The 13,248-nt window shown below is 39.6% G+C and overlaps 1 protein-coding gene across 1 annotated transcript; it reads right to left on the bottom strand.

Annotated features, from left to right (window-relative positions):
• Positions 1 to 291: 291 nt before the first annotated feature.
• Positions 292 to 10,980, bottom strand: LOC106945656 (WW domain binding protein 1-like). The gene is made up of 4 exons (XM_015029483.1): positions 10,315 to 10,980; positions 6,434 to 6,536; positions 5,009 to 5,170; positions 292 to 3,585 (listed from the first exon to the last, which is right to left on the bottom strand). Exons 1-4 carry the CDS (start codon positions 10,339 to 10,341, stop codon positions 2,777 to 2,779), a joined length of 1,101 nt encoding a protein of 366 aa, XP_014884969.1. The 5' UTR covers positions 10,342 to 10,980; the 3' UTR covers positions 292 to 2,776.
• Between the last annotated feature and the right edge of the window lie 2,268 nt (positions 10,981 to 13,248).

Raw genomic sequence — 13,248 nt, 5'->3', positions numbered from 1 at the left:
GAGGATCGTACAGAGCCGGTACCCATCTCCGTCCCTCAGTAGACGAGGCTCTTTAAGGGGCGGCACACATGACAAAAAGCCACGCACTCACTCAATCACACCCAGAGAGAACCTATAAAACTATTCAATACATCTTTTATTCACATCTCACAAAGTTGTAAGACACCTCACCAGTAAGTGATGGGGTAAAGACTTGCTTTAGTCTCTCTATATTCATCATTCCTCCACACTAAACTTCCATCACTGATGCCAAACCAAGATGGCAGGAAGTCACCCAGACAACACTGCTTGTAAATTTAGTATATTTATTGAACATACATTCATCTTAGTTGTTGAAATAAATGGCTTATGATCAGAACATTCCCAGAATATGTGCAAAACACACACACACACACTGAAGTCAGAAAAGCATCTTTGGCAGCACTGCCCTGATCTCTGAACAAATACTCATCGTTAGTCCAGCGTACCTTTCACACAACCTCGCAATGCAGGGAGATTTTCTAAAAGAACCCAATGTTAGCCTTAATAGTAAAATCTGTCCATGAAAATAAAGCAAAAGATTTTTTTTTATAAAACAGTATAAAGTAACTATATGGTTCTCCAACCCGCTACAGATGATTGTACACAATTTGCAAATATAAAGTGGTTTTAGGATTTTCTCTCTATTACACTTAAATGAACAGGCAGATATGAAAATAGCTCGTTTTAATAAGACAAAAGTACACAATACTTCATCTGCAGCTCACAAAATACGCTAATATGTAAAGCACTTAAAAGTGTGTCCATGTCGCGATGCATATAACGGTCAATCAGCTTACAGGTAATACAAGAAGGTTTCCCATTGCACTGTAACCCCGCGCTGAAGAATGTGGGGGGGAAATGACCTCCTGCAAGGTGCTTTCAGTATATATATTCATACTAAAATAAATTTGTTTGACCAATTGTTAAAACGTTTGTGCTTCGCAGAGATTGAACGTTGTGTTTTCATGCAGTTGTAATTTAAGTCTTACAAAACATGTTGCATTTTATCGTGGACTCTATGGAAACAGGCAGTTGAACAAAAATAATGAGCTGAATCCTTTGTGAAACAGCTGTGTTTGCTAACCAAAACATTAGCAACATCTTCAATAATAGGGGCTTGGAGGACGATAAGTGTGGAATGTCACTGTTGTGGAATTACGGAAACAACCCTGGAACTTTTCACATCACAACCAGAAATTTGTGTGAATTTCACTGGAATTTTATAATTGTGAAGTTTTACAAATAAAAATCAACCACTAGAAGTTCTGCGTACAGCAGCAGAAGTGGCTCTGAGGAGACCAAAATTAAACCTACTGGGTGGTGGCGGCATCATGCTGAGGGGATGCCTCTGTCCAGTAAGAAACTAAAACCCGGACCTAAATCCGAAGATTTTTGTAAAGTGAAAAAATAAATTCAAGAGTGTGAATACTTTTGAATGGATTTTATATAAGGAGAAACCGACACAACCAGGTTTTAATTGGCTCATCCAGCCCTATTTTAACATACATAAAAGTTCAGATAATTTTCTTCAATTTCATCTCTTTAACTGAACAGTGCAAATGCAAAACATTTAGGAAAAAAAAAACCAGACTAGGATATAATTTTAGTTCTAAACAGTAATGTTACTGACATATTTAACGACATCAGACTGGATGTTGCTCCAAAGATGCAGCACCAAATATTAAGAATAGTTCTCAGTGTTTCTAACAAGGGATTCATTTTTTTCGTTTAACAGCTGGGGAGGGTTGGTAATCTTGTTGAAGTGACTTACAAAAGACATCTTGAGGTTTGCTTGTTGTCATTTCAGTTTTAATCTCTCTGAAGCTCGACATTCTTGATTTGAGTACCTGCTTCTTCAGGGTTCGTCAGTTTCACTAAAGCTTATTGTTCCTCGAGCTTTCACACCGAGTTCTGTTAGGCACCGACTACATACATTCAGCTAAGTTAGGCTGAAATGATCACATTCCAAGTAAATGTTCCTACTACTAACTAACACACACACACACACACACACACACACACACACACACACACACACACCTCTCCATTTAAACATGTTGCGATGGAAACTAATCACAAACCATGCGAAACTAAATGAACACTTCAGCCTTAAAATGTTGGGGTTTGTTTTACTTTGCAAAATATTTTCACTCTTAGAGAAACTGTGCAAAACTGGAAGTGTTCATGCTTTATCTATTTTTTTTAGTTTTGTTTTCTGAACGCAGACAAACTACCGTATCGCTTGTAAGGCTGATAGAGCAACACCAGCAGAAGGCAGAGTGGTTTACAGTTGCTGAAAAAGCACTTTAGAAGCACGACTACCGGGACGCCGTGCAGTCTGCTCCTGCCGTAGACGTTGTGGTATCCTTATGAATGCACCAGTTCACTCGAGGTTTTTCCCGCTGTGCATGTTACACCACCATGTAATGTGCTGCAGCTCTGCAGATTTCCTGCAACTGAAGAGTTCCTGTCCTCATCCTCCCACTGAATCCGTTGCCGAGTCAGTGCGTTGGGTTGAAGGAGAAGGATGACTGCGGAGAGGAGAGCTTTCGCTTGCTGCAGGCTGCTGAAGGGGCTTACACTGCCCCCTACGCAGCCCATGTTACGCTGGTTAAGGCCACTGGGACTAGTACGGGGAAGAGCAAGGTGTCTCCGCCTGTGCGTCGGAGTCATTTTGCTGCTCCCTCATCTGGTTATTTTAAGATGGGCTCATTCGTAAAACAATCCGAAGGTGCCGCTGATGCCTCACAGCGTTTCATCCCTGCGGATCCGGGCTGTGGGCCGCGCCGTCCTGTTCGCTGATGGTGTGGAGGAGAAGGCACGCGGGGGGACCGAGTGAGCCGCCGCCTGCATTCGGAGGTGTCAGCGGGGGCCCGCGCCCGGCCCTCCTCTCCGCCCCTCCCAGCGCCTGCTCCTCCTCTAAGCTCAGGGAGGCTCGATGGCCGCAACTGTCACAGAAGTCGCCGGCATCCTCCTCCTCCTCCCCCTCCTCGTTACCGCCGTCCACGCCACGCCCCAGCAGGCTCTCCTGCTCCTGACCCGTCCCGCCAGCTCCACCGTAACCGCCGCCCCCACGTGTGCCGCACACACACACCTCGATCCCAGAGTCCCCGGTGAATCGCCGCCTCCTCCCATTGGGTAGGCGCTCTTTATCCTCAGTACAACCCTCTGACAGCGACAGGTCCTTGAGCAGGGGATCCTTGCAGGAGTCATCCCCACTTCCACTTTTTTTCTCCTGGCTGCTGAGCATCTCCACATTCAGCCCATCTGACAGAAGAATAATGCTGGAGTCTTGGGCCGTTTGATGGGGTTTGTTGTCGGGCTTCGGCCTAAAGGAAGGAGGCTGCGCTTCCTCTATTGAGGGTCTACTGCAGAGACCGTCAGAGACCGGGGGCGCAGGAGAGGACTGGGTGGATGGACAGTGTCCCGCCTGCTGCTCAGGAGCCATGGCAACAGAAGCCACCGAGGAGGAGTTTAAGTTTAGGGCGGTGTAAGGAGGTGGAGGGGTCGGAGGTCGGTTGACCACCTCTTCATATTCAGGAAGGAGATAGTTTGGTAAAAACCCTAGAGAGAAAAATAGAGGAAATTCAGCTTTGAAATTCAAAAAAAAAAAAAAAACACATACAGGCTGTACACAGGAGCAAAACAATCACCAACATTAAATCAGACCAAAAGTTTGTTTTTGGACAATCTTTGGTTTGTTTACATTCAGATCTTAATTCAGAAGCTTACATCCACTCCCTCAGTGTTTGCCTTCAAACTTTTACGACTTGAGTCACACCTTTTGGGTTTCCTCCTCCAGCTTCTTACACAAGCATGCTGGACATTCTGGCCCATTCCTCCTGACAGAACTGGTGTAACTGGGTCAAGTTTGCAGGTTGCCTCAAATTTTTCCATGCGAATCAGATCAGGGCCGAGTCACGCACCAACAGAGAGTCTTTGTTACCTAAAGCAAACTAATCTGACATTAATAATGTTTGGGCCGAAGCTTTGACATTCTGCCTGATGTCTTGAGATGTTGCTTCAACATTTCAACATGACCTTATTTCATTGTAATGCCGTCTACTTTGTGAAGATCGTCAACAATTCAATTTCAGATTCAGACCACAGGACATCCGTCCAAACATTAAGGCGTTGTTCCTGAGTGAATTTGCAAATTTTAATCTGGCCTTTCATGTTGATTTCAAAGTAATGGCTTCTTCCTTTCTGGGCGGCCTTTCAGCTCACGTTGGCGTTATTTCACTGTGGTACTCGCGCTACCGAAGCAGCTTCAGTCTGTGCTTTAGTTTTAGGGGTTTGCATCAACACATCCTTTCCTTCCTGAACATTTAGTGTGATGACTTCACATTTCTACGGTGTTGGTATTTCTATTTACAGTTGATGAACGTTGCACCATCAGCCTAATAAAAGTTTGTTGCAAAAAAAATAATTCTGGTAACGTCTGCCTCAATATCAGAGAGAGAAATAAATGGCTATTCATCCTTTTATACAAAGCATAAAAACATCTGGCTAAGCTTGACTAAACATTTCTCCTTAAGGCCTCACAGAGCTTTCCAGATCATTACTCCAGCCCTCCCACAGCATCAGGAGGCGTAAAGTGATCGAGTCATTTCTGGATTTTCTTTCCTGCGCTGAAACACGGTCGGAGCAGGTTTTGCAATTCTCGGCGTTCTCTGAAGGCTGGGACATGCAAACAAGTCAAGGTCCTGATGCTGCAGGACCCCCAGGATGGATCTCAGTGCAAACATTATATCTGAGCCAAGCTCCCACTTCGACTTAGAAGACATTTTCTGGTCATTTTCTGGTAAACAAATGAGGAAAACATATCAACAGGCAAGAAAATAACTTTTTTTTTAAGTCAGAGGTGAAGCTACACCCCAACATGTTTAACACAGATACGAAAAGCTTCAAACTATTTCTATACTAATCCACATCAGGGTATCTGCAGGTTTCACCAATGCAAAATTCAAAGACTTTGTGTACTTACGGAAGTAAAAGGGAACTGAGGGGTAGTTGTGTGCTTCCCGGTAGGCGATGAGGTTGATCTCGTGCTGCCGCTGTTGCTGCTGCATTCGGTGTTTTGTGCGCCGATGGTGGCAAATGCAGCAGAAGCACAAAATAAAGATGATTGCCCACACCAACCAAAACCCTAAAAATGGATGGAAAAAAACAAATACCATTTGCTTTAGAAATCCTAATTTCGCTGTTTTGCTTCTCATTTCAAAAATAAAACAGGAAGCGAGTAAAATATGCTTCTGCGCATCCAAATAATACATTAAGAGAAGCAATTCACCTAAAACCTAACATAACGGTTCAAAGCATTCGCATGTAAGAAATAATTTAATTTGGTGGCACAGGTTAAATTTAACTCTAAAAATATACATTCATAATTGTCTGAAAAATCATTTTAATGTGCTTTTAGTAATGCCCTGTCAGCATCTCCAGACTTAAGCTTAAACTACAGCAGGAAGCAGGAGAGAACTTTGTTTACTATGTGTGGGAAATTAACAGATCTCTGTTGTGTCGTCACAGAAAAATGTGAGGAATTTCACTTCAAGGACGAACAAACAAGAAGGCAGACGCAAACAAAAACACACAGAAAACATTAAATTCAGGCTCTGAGAACATGAATCTCTGCATGGGCGTCAAATTGTTGCATAAGCTTTTTAGTAACATTTCATACTGCACTTTTACCGACAAACCAAGAGAAATTTATAGATTAGATAATCCGACAATAAACAGTCTTTTTTGATCCATGATACATTTGTTCTGTTTGCAGAAAGTGGAACGTGAACATTTAGTTTGAGATCCAAAGGACAATTCATCTCAGAACCAAAAGTCCAGCTTAAAACTTTCGTCTAAGAGGCCGCGGAAATTGAAAAAGTCATTTTGTAAGTTAGAAGGTGCATTGATTTGTGCGTTCTGTCAGTACTTTAAAAACCAAAAAATGATCAATGACAAATAACATAAAAGGACAAATATCCAATTATAGATTAAATCCTTTAAATTGGGTTTAATCTATAATTATTAAGAAATAGAACTATTAGCTACCCAATTTCTGTAATAATAGAAAAAAAATGACTTTTCTGCTGTATTTCAACTCACTTCTGAATGAATGTTTTAAAGTGACATCACTTAAGCACACCTTAGTGTTATTAAAAGACAAAACTTCACACTTCAGGCCATGCAACAGTCTCCTGTTTTCACCGAGGTTTCCTAATAGTTTATAAACATAAATGTGTAAAAATAAATGTATTTCTGTCATTTTAGGCTGATCTTTTAAGACTAGGCCAAAGGGGAAAATAGTGACTAATTACACAACACAAACAATACAAGCTGCAGTTTAATGAAGTTGGAAATAAAGGGATCTGATGTGATCGTAAAGACGAAAAGGAAGAAGGTGGAAACTTACACCAGAGCTCATAGTAGTAACTGCAGCACTGGGATTCTCCGCAGCAGTGTCCGTACTCGCAGAAGTAGCTCTGGTTGTTGACGCCATCACAGTGGATCATGCTCTGCAACACAAGGACAGCAGAACATTGTGAAGGGATGTTTTAGCGTAAAATAAGTCATCTTGTCCAGTCGTATCAATTCAGGCCGTGGGTAAAAATGAAACAGCGGCGCAATAAGGGTTCCTTTAAATTTCTCCATTTTCTGGTATTCACCCCTCCGATGTCTACAGGCACTTATGGCTGCTTCCAATGTGCTTGGAGGAAAACAAAGACCAGGTGAGGTGAAGACTGCAGCAACAGTTTGAATAATGAGAAACTACATTTATTAACAGACTAACACAGTTTGCACATTTGAGGTATAAGGATGGATGATTTATGCTTCAGGGGGGAAAAAAACTTATTTGCAAACTAAAACTGCACTAAAATTAAAATTGTCATTGCAATTGCAGTGCTCGCAGTATTGTAATAGGCGAGGACTACTTGACATTTTAATTTTCCACTCTTTCCAGTAATAAGGTATTCATAAATGTTTAAACATGTTTGAACCAACCCAGCCTTACAGAAATGGAAAATAACCAAACTCAAACTTTTTGTTCATAGAAAAAAAAAAAAAAAAGGCTACCAGGAATTATTTCTTCTTGGTTATTTAAGAGCTTTGCAGAATGTTGCTGTATTCTTATAAATAATGTGGTAATAAAAGACCCTGAACATAAACTAAATCATCCAATCCAAGCAAATCCCTGCGCCAGTAGTAATTAAAATCTCTCCTCACATTCCTGAAATATTACATCCAGCAGAAAGGGATGGACGTGCGGTCGCACTGACCTAGACCTTTGACCAGAGAAATCTAATCTGTTGATCCTCGAGTCGAAGGAAAAGCGGACAAATCGGAATAAATTCACTCAAGGTGTTCAACGGATATTCCTTTCATGGGAGGAAAAGGTTGGGAAAGGAGTCTGACAAGAATAAGGTTCTGCTCCCCTGAGTCATTAGGGGTAAAACACAGCTATGTTTTTAAGTGCTAATAAAGACACTGGCAGAAGTTTTCCTTGAGCAAAAACCCACAGTGCTGCTTGTGTTTAGTCATCAATTACCATTACCGCCAATATGTAGTCATATTTTTCCAAGTTCACGCATTACAAAAGTAACAATCAGCTCTGGAAAAATTAAGAAACCACTGCACTGAATCCCACTGAAACCCTGGTGGTTATTCCACCAAATACTGATTTCTGAACTCTTCTTGAGTTAAAACATTAATGTTGTTGTTTCTTGTTTTCTTTGCATTACTCGAGGTCTAAAAACGCTGCATGTTTTCGTTATTTTGACCGTTTCCCATTTTCTGAAAATAAATACAAAATGTTTGCTTGGAATTTCAGAGACATGTTGTCAGGAGAATAAAAGAATAAGGTTCATTTTACAAACTAATCATTTTAAATGGTCTCTTCCCCCCCCCCTTCCCCCCAGAACTGTAATGACTTGTAACGTGATTTTATTTTATTTTTTTTAGCTTTTAGTTGTTTTCTTTGACTTGTTTACGTAAATGTGTTGCTAACATCAAGTCATAAACTACTGATGTACTTAGTGAGTTTCTGCTGCATAAGCCAGGTTAACGGGAGACAGAAAAAGTATTGATTATGCTGGTCACAATGATTCACCTCAGTCACTTGATCTGAAATATAAATATTTAAGAAAAAAAATTCAGCATGACACTAAAGGATAAACTGTATTACTAGGACATTAGTTCAATGGGAAAAATGCCATCACAGCTGTTATTTACTCGTATTTTCTGATTAGCAACAACACAGGATATATATCTATTCTATTGTTATTTCTGAGAAATCTGTTGTGAATGTCTCATTATTAAAAAGGTTGTTTTGGCTTTTCTCTGCCCTCTGGTGCTTTTGCAGTTTTGTTCTTTTCAGATTTGTCTTTTCCCCAAACGTGACGTCTTCCACAGGACATTTTGAACTTAGCCATGCAACAATTCACACCTAGCCTGGGGCCGTAAACCCCCTGCTTTCACATACGGGCAAAACATGCATTTGGGATATTGCTGTTTAACACTGCAGAGGCAATATATGACTAGCCTCCAGTCTCCACAGTCTGTTTACCATCAACACATTGTCCCCAACACTTTTCATGAGTTTGAGTGTTCAAGCCACAAAAATGAGGTGTGGCTGCCACAGGCAGTGAAAGTCCATCCAACAGGGTCAATATTTAAATCTAGAGTACGAATGCATAAAAGTTTTAATACATTTCATACGGCAACACTTTGAAAACAACAGCAATTCTGTACATTTTAAACATCTAATTTAGTGTAATGGTTTTTGGGTTACTTGTTTAATGTAAGCAAGCAGCCTAATGAGGTTTATGTGATTCAATGTTTCTGGACATTATTTCAGTTTGATCAATGAACATAATGCGTCATTACTAATAAGAGCCAACAAGAAGCACCCTGTATATATTACACACAGTGTAATACATCCAGGGTTTCCCCCAGTGTATTATAAGCCTGGTGGCCCACCAGGCTTTACTTGTGCCTCCACCAGGTTGAACATTGATTATTTTTAAACATTAAGTCTTTTTAAAATGTTTGCATTTTTTAAGGCTTTATAGTTGGTGTTCAGATATTAATCTTCCATTCTTTCAATAACACATAATCATCAAGTGATATTTTCAAATTTCCTGTCAACATTAAACATTTTTTAGCTCAAAAACACGACAAGCTGGTGAATGAATGACTGCCCTGGTGCCCAACCACCAGGGTTAGCAAGTTTTCTGGGGTGAACCTTGACATCTATCTATACAGTCTTCAGAAAATATTCAGAAAATTGGAACATGTTATTTATTTTCATAATTAATTCAAATGACATACCTGCTAAGACAAGTAAACTGATGCAACGCTTCAGAACTTGGTTCTGAAATGGTTAGTTTAGGAGCGTGAAACAAGAAACAGAAGAAGGCTGAGAGAAAATAGTAAGACGTAGAGATGGAAATTAGGATGCAAATCAGCAAAAAATATAGAGATACTACTGAATGCTGCAACTATTAAACAGAGTTGGACCAATTATGATGGCAAATGTTGATGACATGTTATATTAAATATTAAAGTCAATCTTCAGAAAATAGCCACAAAATTCTGACAGGCACATCTCCATCTCAAACCTTGAATTTAGAGTTAATAATAATGATTAGAACCCAATAAATGTATTAGCTTTACTCACATTTCACTCTGTAAAAAACAACAAAAAAACAACAAAAAAAAACAATGCTACCACGTACTGTCTGATCGGCCACATGTATCACTGAATTTAAAAGCTTACCCTTCATTAACGTTATTGCAATCTTTTGTGTCTTGGTAAAATATCAAAACTGTTTTACTGCTCGACATTTTTCCTAGTGCAAATCAACTGTTATATCACAGCCAGCACAAGAGCCCTCAGTATGTTGCCCACAATGCAAATACACAATGTGAGCCTAAAACACCAAAGAGCGATCCATTTTAAGGTCATTTTCAGTAGAAATCTTCTAAACTTTTGTCTCCCCTCCATCAGCCTGCTGTATGTTTTCACTGTCAACACAGCGAACTTGCAGCCTGGCCAAAAGTTAACCAAACAGAACCTGTTAATGATACCCATCAAACCTGTGAAAAGCTAGGAAGTCAAAGAAAACAAGACGGGTTAGAAGAGAGGATGCCAAAAAAGCCGTACAGATCATTAAAGAAAGCAATATGCGCTGATGGGCTTTTCTGGGAAAACTTCTTGGACTTTGTCAAGACTTATCTTAATCATTAGTAACCAAAGGTTAAATATAAAGATAAGTTTTAGTTTCTATAGATTACCATCGAAAGTCGCTGACTTAGAGGCATGACGATTCCAGATCCAGACAATCCCTCTTTCACCTAACGGCTCGTTCTCCCCACGGAGGAAAAGTCAAAAAGCTCTTAAGCGTACCCCCCTCTGCTTACCTACCACTGCCTTCTTCGACTCTACCCACCGAAACACTCGCACACGCCCACCCCACTCCAACGCAGCCCAAACAGCCAACAAGGATTGCTTTACGGAAATTTCCAGGCATCGGCTGAGAACAGGCTCCTGGCTGCACCGCTCCATGACAATAAGGTGGTGAGAGGAGTGCGTCGAGTGAAAGACGCATAGAGAGAAACGACAGACAGACATAGGCACAAAAGAGGAATAGTAAATTTTGTACAAGACGCACTGGATGAGAACAAAATTTAACTGCTGACTGTGAAACAGCAACCTGGTTTTAAACCAGATGTTTCGACTTTATCAACACGGCCTACTGAAAAAAAACAAACAAAAAAAAAAACAGACCAGTCTGTGAAAAGATTTAAAGACCACATGACGTTCTGTTCCTCTGTGGCAATAATATCTGTTGTTCTCCTGACTTGGTTGGTATCCTATGTGTCTCAGACTGTCCTCGTTTGGCCTAAAAGAATCTGGTTGGTTCTTGGTTTAAAGTGCCGATCTGAATACTTAAAAATGCTATTAAAATTAGCAAAAAAGCATTCAAATAAATCCTGTGCAATTTTTTTTTTAAACAATTTGTAATTTCCTTCTTTATTTTGGAACAAAAAGGCAGTCCTTCTGTTGCCTGACCTTTGCAGCACAAATAAAAAAAAAGATTTGTAAAACTAAGATTTTTTTTTTTAATCCAGCAAAGAGGACTAGAGAAATGCATCAACCTTCAGGTGACCGATGATAGTTTTTCATTTTCAGCTTGATTCTTGCTGACCAAAGACTCACCTGAAGGTACATCATTTGCTGTCACAACTCCCTTCAATGTGGAAGTTGTTACAAAGTGAAAAGGACCCAGAGATTTTCTGTATCAATAACTTTCCATTAAAGTTTTTTAATTCAAAGTAGCGCACTAGAAAAGGTCGACAGGAATGGCAATATTTGAAATTACTTCCTGAATTTCACAAAAAAAAGGATGTTCTACGCTTGTTTGAGATTTGCTTGAGCGTTTAGGCACCTCAGATGGTTGCCATGGGAGACTGAAGTATCAAAACAACACTCCATGAGGTAATAACATTATAACATGATATAAAGTTATAAAAAGTCAAATTTACATGTTAAGTTTTCTTTTAAACAAAAAACATGGTTTCTTTTGTATCAAAAGGTTTATCTTAAAATTGAATATTAAATGCTTATGACTGTCGTTTAACTAGTCTTGCTGTAGTTAAGCGTTTCCCAATGCTGCAGATGTGTTGAAGTTTCATACAGAAAACAGATCCATAAAAAGACTGAATTTCACTTACGACACTTCTATTATTTTTCGTTTCATAAAACTTCTCCTTTACATTACAGGCAATCAAATAAAAAGTTTTTTAAAATGAAAACTCCATCTTTGCCATTTTCTGTGTCAGTACAGTGTTTCATAACTAAGAGAAAGCAGTGATGTAAGAGCCAAGCTTAAAAAAAAGTGACCACAACCTTATGGTTGGTGCCTCCCTAGTAATCTTTAATGATTTTCATAAATTGTCTCCAAAATGAAGTCAAATAAACATCTATGAGAATAAAAAATAAAGGTGACAAATGGTCCACTTAAAAAACTGGCTGAATAACACCAGGTCAAACTTCAGCTTGGGAGCTTTTGAAACCTGTTTTATGATGAGCCTTTAGAAAAAAAAAGAGTTTTAAAAAAGGAGCAAACTTTCTTAGTAAGACTTTGAGAATCTTTCACAAAGCTTGAAGAAGTGCTGATCAATGCCATGATTTCATAAAAACAGAACTTTGTGTTGCCTTTACGCGAGATCCAGACAAAAAATATAAAAGATCAACTTAAAAAAAAAAAAGAACAAAATAACACTGAGAACAGTCTGTACGGATCAGATTCTCCTGCGTACCCAAACTGTCCACCTCTCTCATTCTTTACAAACAGATTAAGACGCAGATTTGGTTACCATCCCTGAAAATCTTCGCAGCAGAAACATCAACCTAAATGAAAAGCCGCTGAGAACCTAAAAGATGTCTTTGTGACTATGTGATACTGTGTATGAAGAGAGGTGTCTGCAGCTCTTTGTTAAGCCAGACTTCACAGCCACAACTGATCCACTTTCATGTAAGACTATAAGGCAATCAGCCGATGCTCATGGGCCCCTCACCGTACAATTATTTCTTAATCCGATTAGCTGTGAAAGAAAGAGACCTTATTATCATCGTCAAGGTCACTAAGAGAAAGCTCAGATGATGCAATGGATTTGCAGCTTCACTTGAAACCAAAAACACATCTAGACAAGATGCTCAGGAAGAAAGTTGCATGTTAAATTTCCTCTCACATCGTTTATGTCTGCATCTACCGTTTGATTTTAAAACTACATATTAACTGGAAGATGTAGCCATGTCTGAATGACGGTGCTGTAACTCCATACCGACTGTGCATGACGGTGTCAACCACACGGTGAAACTCGTTGCTTCAAACTTCCAAAGCCTCAACTTCTCATTTCAGAAAATGGTATCACACTTCGTGGAAATTTGATTCCCCGAATACATATAATTAAAAATACTTCAAAATATGTTGGGGTTTTTTTTAAGTCTGATTACAATTACTTTGTGTCCGAGTACACAAAGTGACAACGGCACTCTATGTCTAACAAATTGTTGGGACAATCTCTATTATGTTGTGTAGGTTTTGTTGGAAGGACCATTGTGTTTTATTAAAATGAACAATGGCTGAAAACAGTCATTACAGACAACAGGCAGAAAAACAGCAGGAAAAATGGTTTGCATTATGAAAGAAGCCAGTGGAGATC

The sequence above is a fragment of the Poecilia latipinna genome, unplaced genomic scaffold (genome assembly GCF_001443285.1).
Source record: "Poecilia latipinna isolate Pla-1442-1.1 unplaced genomic scaffold, P_latipinna-1.0 Scaffold155, whole genome shotgun sequence".
NCBI classification, from domain to species: domain Eukaryota; kingdom Metazoa; phylum Chordata; class Actinopteri; order Cyprinodontiformes; family Poeciliidae; genus Poecilia; species Poecilia latipinna.
The sequence above is the reverse complement of the archived record's forward strand: the minus strand, read 5'-3'. Positions and strand labels throughout refer to the sequence as shown.